The following is a 14,366-nucleotide window of genomic DNA, read 5'->3' on the forward strand; positions in this document are numbered from 1 at the left end:
GTATTATTATGACTCTTAACACCATCAACAGAAACTCTTATCATACACATCCATCTCATTGACAGAATATTAGGCCATCATTTTCTAGCTAGATCAGCATTCCTTTCTCTGTCTGCAAAAATCTGTAGCAATGCCATTCTGACACAAGAAAGAAAATACATGTATATGATTATGTGTAGTGGTCAAGAAGCAACCAGAAGTTTGACAACCAGAGGCGTACATCTTTGTGCCTAAAAACGTAATCACATCTCTGAAAGCAAAGCTGCCATAGTGTAAGCTAAACTTAAAAAGGCCATACATGTAGAAATTAGCAAAATCCTATGTGTCATGTCTCCTTGAATATATCTATGTTGTTATTAAGTAAGATGCATTTGACTGTTAGCCTAGTGTTTATGCTAATTGCATATATTGGCACTGGCATGTCAGAGGGATGACTGTAGGTAAACAACAATAGTGGTTCAAAAAAAATCCTCAGTGATTTGAGCAGCAGACCCACCAGTCCAAATTTAAGAGGAAGCTGGAAGGCAAGATATAGGATGAATAAGTGACGTGCCTATCAAAAACATCCCGACACACAAAATAAATGGAAACTGTTGCAGAGGAAGATGAACTTTTTTTGTTATCTGTACTTGAATGTCTTATCATTAAAAAAAATGATTGCCTTGTGGAGCAATCTATATGTAATGTACAGTAGAAAATTATCAGAGGATTGGTGGTTGGTTTGTCAAACTTACTTACTTTTCTTTGTTCACATTATAGTTGTGGGAGTCCTGGAATTGTTAGAAATTAGTGCCTCACTCCCAAAATCATACTACATATTTTTATGAATTAGGGAAGCAGTCATATTTCTTTCAAGATTTGGCCTGGACTCTGTCAACTGCTCCTCTGTGTTCCTTTTAAGCTTTCAAATGCCTTATTCTAAATAGAAACTTGTTTTGGGCTCTGCCTATTATGTTAATCGTGTTACATGCCCTGTGCCCCTGTGCATATCCGTTTAATTTGCATCAAGCATGGGACACATACATAACAGGCATGGTCTTGTTAAATAAACAAAAAATATGAGCATTGTCCTTAAGTATTGTTTGAACATTCCTTCCAGCTTGCATTGCAGCCTCAGGTCTCCCAAACAATTCTGCACATTATTTAGCTTTGATCTTTTTAATATTTAGGTACTCTGTATTCTTCACATCTTACTTTGAGTTCTGATGCTGTGCTTTTCTTTTTTAAATTGTTATTTAGCTTTAGAATTTCTTTGATTTGTGTTTTTTGCAGAAGCCCTCAGTTATATATATGGAGACATTCATGAGTTTCTATACTCTGTGGCAGATGGCCAGGGCCCTTAACTGGCTTGGATGCCAATGTAATGGAAGGATCGGGGGTTAGCACATGCACAGGGCATTATCACCACCGGAGCACTAGATGGCAGCCCCCTGGGTTGCAGTGGTGCCTCGGACTCCCACAGGGCAACATGGGAGTTGGAATTGGAGCACTGCGGGAGTGCTGTAGGGAGTGCAGAGGCCTACTTTGTCGGTTTTCTGCCTGTCTCTGAAGTGCTTCCCGACAACGCTAACAGGCCACTGGAAGTACTCCTGGGTGCAGAATAAAAGATGCCCACTGTCACTAGTCCAGGAGCTAGAGTTGGGAGGTGGAGAACAAAGCTTCCTGGAGGAGGAGTGGAGGCAGAAGAGAGAGAGAGAGAGATAAAAGAAGAAGGAAGATGAAAAGATATTGCTGTGTGCAGTTTATTGTGCTGCAACTGTGCTAAGAAGGTGGGAAACGAGGGAAGAGGTTCCCACAGCAAAAATAAAAAAAAAATGTGTTGTGCTGAACTTGTGTCCTGCACCTGTCTGTGTGGGGTTTGGGGAGCTGAGTGCTCCCTGCAGGCCTTTCAGGTCTGCTGATGAATGGTATCTGGCGATGCCACCTTGGCATGGCATCAAATCTCAATCCAGACTGTTTCATGTGTTACTCCTAGCTAGTGGAATGAGCTGTCCACCTCCATTTGAAATGCTGACTCCCTAAATGTGTTTAAGAAACGTTTGAATACTCTGTTGTTCTGTGAATTTCTAATTGACTGAGACTTTGATAGGTTAACTAGCTTGTAGTTTTGTTCTGAGCTCTTCACTTATAACAATCCATTTTTTACCCTTGTCCTGTAACATGTGCCTGAAGATAGCCCCTAGATTGATAATCTCATAATTAATTATTAATAATAATTAATTAATAAATAATTAATAACATAATTTCTGTTATGTTGACCTCATTTGTAAGTCTCTTTGGATAAAAATGCCTGTTAAGCAAACAAATGTAAATGTAAGTGTTCTGGGTGAGAAACATCACTTCCAGAGAGGCCCACCAAATCAAGCTAATGAAAAGGGCAGGCTCAGTAATGGGATGAACTTCAGACTCCCTGAATGTAGTAGCGATGGAGAGAATGAAAACAAAACTGAGTGTCATTATGAACAAGGCTGCACATCCTCTCACTGACACACTAACACTGAGCCAATGAATTATTCAGCAGAAGTGTGTCAAAAAACACTAGTGGGGCTCCATTATAATTTTCTTCCGTTTTAGTATCCTATTGTGTCTTCAGACCTTAGTATGTATGTATTTACTTACTGATTGACTAATTATTTAATGAACATCTATAAAAAGCCAAATTTCCCACTGGGAAAGAAAGATCTTTCTTTCTTTCTTTCTTTCTTTCTTTCTTTCTTTCTTTCTTTCTTTCTTTCTTTCTTTCTTTCTTTCTTTCTGTTCATTAAATAAAAATGAATCTATTAAGTCAATGTGTTGGATTGCACCCAGTTAAGGTCAAGATATTTTGCTGTTTGCACTCAATGAGGTGACTGTTTTGTTCCACCCACACTATGCTACAACTTCTTGGCAGCTTCTGAGATGAGATGCATGACAGTTTCTGTTTAAGGTGATGTTCTGCCAAATAGGTGAACTCTTTATTTCGCACTAGAAATTCAGTTTTGACAACCTAACGAGAAAGGTGTGTCATTTTGCAATGAACTACTACTACAGTAATTCCTTGCTATATCGCGCTTCGACTTTCGCGGCTTCACTCTATCGCGGATTTTATATGTAAGCATATTTAAATACATATCGCGGATTTTTTGCTGGTTCGCGGATTTCTGCAGACAATGGGTCTTTTAATTTCTGGTACATGCTTCCTTAGTTGGTTTGCCCAGTTGATTTCATACAAGTGACGCTATTGGCAGATGGCTGAGAAGCTACCCAACCAGAGCGCGTATTACGTATTAAATAAAACTCCTCAAATATATTGTGAGCACGGGGGCTGTTCGCACCCCTAGAAGATACGGCCGCTCCTCAAAAAACGCTGAAAGATTACCTTCACATTGCTCTCTTCCTTGCTGGGCTTAAATGTGGCTGCTTTGTCAAGCGACATGCTTCCCGCACGGTGCTTCGCATACTTAAAAGATCAAACAGCACCTATTGATTTTTGATTGTTTGCGTTTCTCTCTCTCTCTCTCTTGCTCTGACATTCTCTGCTCCTGACGGAGGGGGTGTGAACACGGGGGCTGTTCGCACCCCTAGATGATACAGACGCTCATCTAAAAATGCTGAAAGATTATCTTCACGTTGCTCCCTTTCTTGCAGCTGGTTTGTCAAGCGACATGCTTCCCGCACGGTGCTTCACATACTTAAAAGCTCGAACGGCACATATTGATTTTTAATTGTTTGTTTTTCTTTGTCTCTCTCTCTCACTCTCTCTGACATTCTCTGATCCTGACGGAGGGGGTTTGAGCAGGGGGGCTGTTCGCACCACTAGACGATACGGACGCTCCTCAGAAAAAATGCTGAAAGACTACCTTTACATTGTTCCCTTCCTAGCTGCTGTGTTGTCTGGCGGTGCTTCTCATACTTAAAAGCCAAACAGCCCTATTGATTTGTTTGCTTTTCTCTCTCTCTCTGATATTCTCTGCTCCTGATGCGCACTCCTTTGAAGAGGAAGATATGTTTGCATTCTTTTGAATGTTGTGAGACGGAACTGTCATCTCTGTCTTGTCATGGAGCACAGTTTAAACTTTTGAAAAAGAGACAAATGTTTGTTTGCAGTGTTTGAATAACGTTCCTGTCTTTCTACAGCCTCCTGTGTTTCTGTGCAAATCTGTGACCCAAGCATGACAATATAAAAATAACCATATAAACATATGGTTTCTACTTTGCGAATTTTCACCTTTTGCGGGGGGTTCTGGAACACAACCCCCGCGATCGAGGAGGGATTACTGTACACCCAGACCTACCTATAAAAACACATTTAATGAAGATGTCTGTTTGGGTATCATGCAAACAAACTAAGGGAAGAAAATGTAAAGGTCATCAGGAGGAATTTTAACTGGAGCCTTTCTCTTTCCTTTTAACAATTTTTAAATTGTTTTGCATATTTTGGGGTTGTTTTTACATTCTATAACATTCACTTGATCTGTATCTAATAGCACATTTTTACTGTTAAAGTACAATTCTTGAATTTAAAAATCTTTTAAAAGCAATGAACAATAATAAGCTCATATTAGCTATGGTTGCTGTCTGTGTGAGTTCTTCCCTGTGTGCTCCGATTTCTTCCTGTATCCTAAAGACATACTGTATCATATGTATTGGGTTTAATTGCTACTCCAACCTACCTTTGCATGATCGATTGTGGGTGTTTGTGTGTGTGTGTCCTCTAAAAATGCTGAATGTCCAGGGTTATTTTCTTGTCCCACAGACCTGAATTGGAAAAAGTGAGTTTAAGAAAGGACAGATGGATATCTATCATTGTACTGTACATTGTTTATTAAAAACTCCACAATCATCTACTTTGTAACAGTTGATTACCTGGACTGTTCATTGTTCTTAACACTAGGTTTATCTGTATTCTTTCATGTTTTTATAAATATTATTTTTATTTTGGTATACTCTATAATGCTATACCCAACCAGGATTAGCACTATTTTAATATCTTCATTTTATCTTTTTTAAAATGATAATTAAGAAATAAAATACATGTTTAAATAAAATACATCAATCAATTACTCACAGTATACATCTAAACATATAACTATATCAAAAAAACTTCAATCTATATATATAAAAGTTAATGTATGTGTAGGGGCGGCACGGTGGCACAGTGGGTAGCGCTGCTGCCTCGCAGTTGGGAGATCTGGGGACCTCGGTTCGATTCCCGGGTCCTCCCTGCGTGGAGTTTGCATGTTCTCCCCGTGTCTGCGTAGGTTTCCTCCCACATTCCAAAGACATGCAGGTTAGGTGGATTGGTGATTCTAAATTGGCCCTAGTGTGTGCTTGGTGTGTGGGTGTGTTTGTGTGTGTCCTGCGGTGGGTTGGCACCCTGCCCGGGATTGGTTCCTGCCTTGTGCCCTGTGTTGGCTGGGATTGGCTCCAGCAGACCCCCGTGACCCTGTGTATGGATTCAGCGGGTTGGAAAATGGATGGATGGATGTGTGTGTGTGTGTGTGTGTGTGTATGTATGTATGTTCCAGCATTACTTCTGAATGGCTGGAGCAATTTTCATGAAACTTGGTACACATGTTTGTCATTGGTCAACTTAAAATACTGTAGGGTGAAATCAACCCTAACCCTCCCCCTTCCCCTATTTTCATCTTGCATTAGTCTTATTGTAACAATGTTGTAGTGGTAATAGAATTAAATCAACCTAATAATAATATTAATTTAATTGACTTGTTTTACGTCGTCAAAAATTCTGCATGTAAAAACTTATTACTACACCACAAAACAAAAATGAATCTGTCAAAAAACCTTAAAAAAGGCTTCGCTTTTTTCATCATTTTTACACTACTTTGAACGTATTCCACGATTATATTTTGATTAAAATAGGCTATCTATTATATTATATATAAGATAGGTAAGCAATTTTATTTTTATCTACCATAAACATCCTTTATTTTGTGGATTCAGCGGCTCTCTTTGCAAGTTTTCATTATTCATTAATGAACTAAATGTCATTTGTTTTGCAACATTGTAGCTAACATGTTGGTGTAACAATTTTTTCGTAAAAAAGAAATTGGATTTTTTTTTATTACGTTCATAATCAAAAAAACTAATTTAATTAACTTATCAAAATCGAAGGTAAAGTATAAACCAAATATAGCTATAATCTTTAACTTACAATATTTGTTTATATAGGTAAAATAATTAACGTTCATTCATTGTAAAACAATTTCAATTGGAAAACTAATTGGAGTCTTGTATGTCTGTTATCATCCACTTGACACTCTGAACATTTGGACAATCATTGAAAATTGCTGGAATCAATTTGGACACAGCCTGTTTCTCACATTGGACAACTTTATGTGGCATGTGCAAGGGTACGAAGTCCTAAGAACCTTTATTTATTGACTAAAGATGGAAAAACTAAAAACATTGTATATATCAAGGCACTTCAGTAAACAATACAATCACATTAGTGAGTCCTCATTGTTTGTTAATGTATTTTTATTTTTAAAGTTGTGTTTCTTTTTTAGTTATATTTTTCTCAAACAATTAAAAAAAAAAACACTTTATTTTCATCCCAGGCAATGCTGGGCATTTCAGCTAATAAATTGATGAATGAATGCTATAGCTATTTTTATTTCCAAAAAGTATGATCTCAGTTTAGAATTATAGTACCCCTTTATTTTTATTATATTTTATTTTATCTTTATTATTACAACCTATTTTATCACTTTCATTACTGGTAACAACCACTCAGGCTCAGGACAAATTAGTAAAATTTAAGAAGCAAAGCAACTGCTGGATAATCTAGGATTTGATGCTATTATAGCCACTGAGCAGCCATAGTCAAACAGACAAGCAAAGAAAAAAAGTCTGGATTTATAGGATTTGGTAAATGAATGAATTTACAGAAAACTGGATGAAGGATTGAAATGAAGGAGTTGCCAGATTCTGAAGAACAACAAATCTAAAAACATAGAGTTCAATTAAAAATGCATAGCTACAGGTATTCCATATTTCACAAAATAGTGCAGAAGCATTCAGACTAAAAACCACAAAGCAAGTGTTGCCCTTTTCACCAGGAATCACAAATTGCCTTCTTGGTTTTAACCATAAAAAACTAACTTGCAGTTAAACACTTTAATGCAGCAATGTGAATTTCAAAAATTTTTAAATTTGCATTACTCATTTTCGTGCCCGCCAAATACTAATCCCATTTATAGCTGAATGGCTAAGAATGAATTGTTGTCTTTGTTTGTGTGGAAATGAACTGCACAATGTATTAATGCATGGCATTAGAGTTGCATGGTATACTGGTAATGTACAGTAAAAGTACAAAAAAGTGCACATTTTTAAAACGGTGCAGTACTAGTATTTCATTAATTTCAGTACTGGAAGTAAATGGTAGTTTTCAAACACCTCACGACTAACTGTTTATTAGTATGAAACCCCTTCTCTTCGATGAAATATATGTATTACATTTGGCTCAAGTCACTAACGGTGAACCACCTGACTCACACCTTGTCTTTGGATGTAAATATATTATTTAACCATGCTGGGAATTCAGCCCCCATTTATATTCCATGTATTGATTTGTGGGGTATAAACAATAATGAAAAAGTAAAATCTAAAATGAACACTATGGTGTGATGGAGTGATGCAATAAATAAAATACAAACAAAACAGTCTGTTATCTTGCTTCCAATGGAAATCAATAAGATCTTTGGTACCTTCCACTCTTGGACAACTACATTTCTGTGTGTAGCAACTTTCCTCTCCCCAGTGTGCATAAGTTGTTGCTTTTCCAATATGTTACACTTTGCCACCACTTAGGAATATTCCAGAAGTCAAACATATACTCAGTGTACTTTGTTCTTAATTATAAATGAAATACTCAAAAAGTAAAACTTAAAAAATACCTATTTATATTCTTTGAGTGACATTGATCAAGGCATAACTATAAAGAGAGAGGGAAGCTAATGCGTCTCCCTACATACTACTTATTCTCCTTCTCTTTCAATCTGACCACATTTCATTCTATCAGGGAGGTTTACTATTTGCTCCCAGGAAACTGTCCTTTATGATCACATCTAGAATTAAAAATAAACCTAAAACTACTGTGATCACCACTATGATCACCGATAATACAGAAACCTAGAGTCTTATGGGGGCATAGTATCACTATTTCCCAACTCTTTAAAAGGACTTACTAAGCTTGCCCTCTCCATTACCAGATTAACAAATTGATTATTTTATTAGAGCCAACAAATGGAGATAGCTTTCATTGTCCAGTGGAACCTGAAGCTCACTCACAGACAGTCAAAGTTATTATAGCTGCTGGATATGGTTAGGTCTATACCTCCTGCTACACCGAAGAGGATGCAAGAACATCCATGATACACTGTGATGTTCATTATGCTTCCATCAGCTGTGTGCATATAGGAATGTAAGAGGCATTAACAGTGAACATTATGCATCCTTTCCTTGCTTGTCATATTTTTTATGCTAATATCTCCATTGTGCCACTTGGGAAAGTTAAAATGGCTTCAGCTTTCCTACAATTCTCAAATAACACATTCCCAGTAAGTGTATTCACCAGATGGACAAGTAGTGAACCTGCTCCATTGAAATCTGCAATAATGTGTCTAAAAACCCTTCCAAAACTAAAGCAATGTGTCTTTAAGTCAGAGTTCACTAGTCCTTTCACTCTGAAGACAAACTGGTAGCAGTTTTCAGTTTTAGTGGAAACATTCAAATGAATCATTCATTTCCTAACTCACTCTGTTCAACTCATTTTAGACTTGTCTTGTTAGCTAGATTTGTCTTACATAAAAATAAATGGCCGGGAGATGAAAGGGACAGCCAGTAACCTGGTCAATAATCAGAAAGTGATTAGAAACCCAAAGTAGGGAAATAAATCAAACCCAACATCAATGACAAAACTCTAAACCAGAAACAAAGAAAAGCTGGAAAAGTTTTTTTTTTTTTTTTTTGAAACACCTAACAATGTCTTTGGTGTTTTGTTGGGTCAAAACTAGAACAACAAGCAACTAATGACCACCATCTTACACTACTGGTAAAAAGCTTGAGAACACTGAAGTTTTTATTGAAATTTAAATACAGTTGAAGGCCAGTGAAAAATCTGAAATGGTACAATAGTAAGCGGTAAACTGCCAGAGGGTTAAAAAAAAAAGTTTAAGTTACCAAAAAATGAAAGATAATGGTATTTTCATAGTTTTACAAAAAGGCATTTTTCAGAGAACAAGTAATGGGTTAACAACTTACAGATTTTTTGCAGCAATGGAAGTTCATTGAGCCTTGAACAGTTTCTGCAGGTGTTCCAACTTTTGTGCTTAACTAAAAAACCCTTTATGTGTATAAACAAAAGTATTGGAACACACTCTGAAGTATTATTTAGACAATGTTGCATTGCAGAAAGTAGCATACTGCTACCATAATGGCAAGAAAAAAGCAATTAACAAAGTAAGGCAGACAGTTCATTATAACCCTTAAAAGTGTAGGTCGTTCCCTTTGAGAAACTGCTTAGAAAGCCATGGCGTCAGTGAGTACAGTTTACTATGTCATCAAAGGAATTTATAAACTCGAAGAAACCTTCACAAGAACAGGTCTAGCAGTCCCAAAGCCACAACTGAATCAGAAGACAAGTTTCAGACACCTCACAGGTCAACAGCTTTAAGCACAGCTCAACAGTGGTCAAATTCTAGGTGGTGTAACATATATAGATAGAACATAATACAGGTGGAACACTGGAGTTCCCAGTCACAAATTGTATCAATGCAAGAAAAAGTAGCAAAGACAGCACAGAATGAAGAAAAGAGAAAAATTAAACTGGAGCTGAAAAACTAGGAGGCACAAAATTTCTGGTAAGAGTGGAAAAACAGCAGACGATGATGAAAAATTGGAAAAAGGTCAGAAGATGAATCATAAGTGAATAAATGAGCCAAAACCAGGAAAACAAGCCTGAGAAATACCTAAATGAAAATGTGGACAGAATTCAAAATTGAGAAACAGACATAAGTTTGTAGCCAACTAATTTGAAACATTATTTTAAATATATAGCACAAGTAGTAGTCAAACTAAAAGTAAATGTACCAGACTAAATATCATTGCTCCAGTGACGTCACTCAATGTGACCTCTGGGTTCTGTTACCTAGCAACCCACCGTGACTTCCTTACACAAAATAGTGGTGCATTATGGTAAAATAAAGACAAAACGATAATTAATTTACATTGTGTCATAATGCAAAACCATGACAAATATAAGTGAATAACTGAATATTCAGAAATATGATAATGAAACATATGAAAAAAATTTACAAAAGGCAGGAAAATTAAACAAAAGTTAAATTCAACCCAGCTATCCCGCCCAATAATTAGAGTTTCTGTTGACAAAAGTGCTTAAAACAGACACGATCAATGGAGCGCTCTCCAACACAGAACACTCCTTGGAGTCAACAAGCCATGGATTGCTTCCTTAATTAAAAATGTAACCTACCTGCCACTGTTTCAGAAGCTCTCGAACTACATGGGCATCATCCAGGATACCCTCCTTGTGGGTAGCATCCTGAAGAACATTGGCAGTTGTTTCAGCTTCTGTTAACCAGCTAAGAAACTTCTCCAGATCCAAGTAGAACTGTTGCAATAGGCGAAGAGCAGCTTCTAGGGCTGCCTCCCGTTCACCCACTCTGTCAAAAAAAAAAAAGCTTGAATAAAGTGTCATTTTCAAAATGCTTGTAATCTCCCTTTGCAAGGAAGTTTCTGAAAATTGTGTAAGAAATTAAAGGCACACCCCATAGTCACCCATCATTATTAAAAAGGAAAAACCGTGAAAAACTGAAAGCACCTCAAATGTTAAAAAAAAGGCTTTGAACAATTTAAATAAATCATCAGTCTTCTAATGAGGATTCAAGAATAGTCCTTGTCAAGTTAAATGATTAGATTAAAGTATGCTAAACTAAGATTTACTTCAATAAATATAATTTACATATCTCAGTCTTTCTTTTTCTTTTTTTTTTTCTTTTTTAATCAGTGATGCAGTAGTTTGCTCTGCTATGTCACAGCTTCAGAGAGCCCTGGGTTCAAATCCTGTCATACTTATTGTCTGTGTAGGTTATGAAAATTCTTCTAGTATCTGTGTGGGGTTTTCCTGAGGGTACTGTGATTTTCCTACTATATGTCAAAGACTTACTTGCTATGTGGATTGGAAGCCATAAATTGACCACAAGTGACTAACTAAGGGTGTGTGTGTGTGAGTGTGTCCTGTGATAGACTGGCACCCTGCCCAAGGTTGGTTCCTTAATTTCACCTGATGCAGCAGACACAGGTTAGAAAAATTAGAAGTGGATGGATGAGCTCATCTTACTTTAAAACCCCAGAGTCAAACATTAAAAGCCTGAATGATGTGGCAATCCATCAACTTGGCATATCCTGGACATGGCAAGGGCACAAATAGATAGATAGATAGATAGATAGATAGATAGATAGATAGATAGATAGATAGATAGATAGATAGATAGATAGATAGATAGATAGATAGATAGATAGATAGATAGATAGATAGATAGATAGATAGATAGATAGAGCTTAATTTGTGGAATGATCCATAAATTAAACCAACAAAGCCCACCACAACTCTGGATTAAAATGACATCAATTATATTATTTACAATGGTGTTCTTATAGAACATTGCATTCTTTTTTTACAATACACATTAATGTCCATACATAAAACAACCAAATATACATCAAGCTACATCTTAATAAATGTGTTATTCATTATTAATTTTTATTAGTTTTTGTGTGCTTCTCTGGTTTATTTCAAATTCCTCACAACAATTTATCTGTTAATTTCATAGAACATTTCTCAAGATTACTGCAGATATACTTATTTTGAGAACAGATGCATGCCCAATCAATCATTGACTTTTTTATTTTGAATCAACAACAATTGCTTTCAAATGCCATATTCAAAAGAAATAATACAATTAAAGTAACCAACAAATGTATAAAGTGACGCTAAGACATATGGAATATTGTCAAAGATCATTCAGTGGCAAGTATGCTCTACAATTGCAATTTTTAGTTTAATTGATTCAACAGCAGATTTCACTAGTTGTCAATATTTGCTGCTGACCTGCGATTACTGGAGTGGTAGCCCTGAGGCTGAGGATCTGCGCCAGCAATTGGTAGGTTGCTGGTTTCAATTCTGAAAATGCCAGAATTGTATCCACTCTGTTGGGCACTTGAGCAATGCCCTTAACCTAAAATTGGTTTGTCCTGAGTATGACGTTAATCTGCATCCAACCCTGCAAGCAGGTCCTCCAACTTACAGGGAAAACTTGGGGGTTGGTGGAAAGATTGGCACTCCAGCCACCATAAAAAAACCTCACACTGTTCCAGTGTGGTGCTGAGGTGTCACCCGCTGCACTTGGGTCCCAATCCAGGTGGTTCATTGTGTGTTGGGTGAGGCAACTTGCTATCAGCGCATGTTTCCAACCTCTGTGAATACATTTCCAGCAACCAGAACGGTAATTGCACTGTGTGTAACACAAACATTAACAAACCTTTTTGCCACTTTATAAATGTCTTGGCTTTATACTGATTCCACTGATGATAATGTAATGTTATGCATCACATATTTCTAATAGCTGTATGTTACCTATCATGCACCAAATTACATTACTCTTGGGCTACCTATTTAATTAAAACATGAACTACTAACTGGATATTTCTTAGTGAGATATATATATTATATATATATATATATATATATATATATATATATATATATATATATATATATATATACACAAATGTATCTGCAGCCAAGTGTGTCAGAACCTTAAAAAGTGCTTGTAAATTTCAAAATCATCAGAGAGCGTGAGTGGAAATCACAGCCTTACTGGCTTGCTTAGCCTGCATTTATCTATTTGTGTACATAAGCAGTACATGTACTGTATATAAGGTGTATCAGTTTATTTTTATATATACAGGTTGTGGCTGGGTGATTCCCATGATAGTCACTATATTAAGAAAAAAAATATATGTGTTTTCATCCTTCGTCTCATGCATGTTAAGGTAACTAACAATACTAAATCGGCCTTTTAGTGAGTTCTGATATGTGCACAACTGGGTCCTGTCCACGTGTAGTTCCTACCTAGTATCTCATGTTGCTGAGATATGCTTCATCCTTCCACAATCCTAACCTGGATTTAATGGATTTTATTATTTTTATTTCATACTAAATTATTATTATTGTTATTTTACATTAAACATTTACAGTATGTGCTTGCCTCCTACAATCAGGATATAACCTAATGATTCCGGTCTGTATTTTGCAATGAAAAGCATGGCAAGTTGCCAGCTCCAACCATGTATTGAGAACAGAATTAATTTTAACAGAGAGTCATAATTATAGCGTAAATGATTAGTATTCAGAAGGAGACCAGACAAGATTTAACGATGAGGAAGCACCATTTTTTTAAGTATATCTTAAAATAGTACAGACTTCATCAGCAATATAAAAGTAACTTCAGTAGATATAGTAATATCCTTTGTGTATCGTGCTCTTCATATAGTACAGGCTAAGTGGGTTTGTAGATATTTACAGGCAGGCTCCATAAACAGAAACAGTTAAACTATACATCATTTACATACAGTACTATGCATGAATGCATAATAGGATGAATGGGAGGCACTAATAATATAAATGACTAGCCATGTGTGCCCAACTACGTTGTGCATGTTAAAGTTGTCTGTGAAGGGCTCCCTGTTTAAACGCGGCTGCCAGTCGTGAACTGGGCCCTTCGTCGCAGAGCATTATGATTTTTTATAAGGGAAACAAAATTACAAATCAAAACCCTTGGACATTGATTCAATAGGAACGGCCTACTCGGAATCACTGTCCAAATAGTAATTATGTGGTGGTGGAGGAGCATTTCTGCTTCTCTCCGTTCACAGTCCGTCTGGTTTTCATGACGCTGTCGTTTCCTCTCACGATCTCTTCTCAACCTTTCTCCAAAGAGTAAGGAAGAACCAATGCTTCTTTCTTGAACTCCAAACGCCGACTGATGGAAAATCACAGAAGTGTGTCCGACTTATATACTCTGACTGCTGACTCCAAGAAGTGGGTGAACATTCGATTTGGACGAAGTGCTGCCAACGACGGTCGATAGAAACACAAAAAACCACAGTCTCGACAACGAAGCAGGTGTTGACGCCAGATCTAAACACAAAGCATGGTGTCGACTCCAGATTTAAACACAAAGAGTGGTATCGACAGTGTTTGTAAACAAAAGTAACAACCAAGGTGTTGTGTATTCAGCCAGTACAAACAGCACGTAGTCTCCTTTAGTTCAATCCTCTTT

General features: G+C 36.8%; 1 protein-coding gene across 13 annotated transcripts in view; it reads right to left on the reverse strand.

The window, feature by feature from the left end:
• dmd (dystrophin) overlaps positions 1-14,366 on the reverse strand; it is a 2,688,357-nt gene that overhangs the window by 611,970 nt on the left and 2,062,021 nt on the right. For all 13 annotated transcript variants that reach the window (XM_051926236.1, XM_051926244.1, XM_051926242.1 and 10 more), the window contains one exon: positions 10,496-10,685. In XM_051926236.1, the coding sequence (XP_051782196.1) occupies positions 10,496-10,685 (190 nt within the window). The remainder of the gene's footprint in view (positions 1-10,495; positions 10,686-14,366) is intronic.

Source organism: Erpetoichthys calabaricus, chromosome 4 (genome assembly GCF_900747795.2).
Source record: "Erpetoichthys calabaricus chromosome 4, fErpCal1.3, whole genome shotgun sequence".
Classification (NCBI taxonomy): Eukaryota; Metazoa; Chordata; class Cladistia; order Polypteriformes; family Polypteridae; genus Erpetoichthys; species Erpetoichthys calabaricus.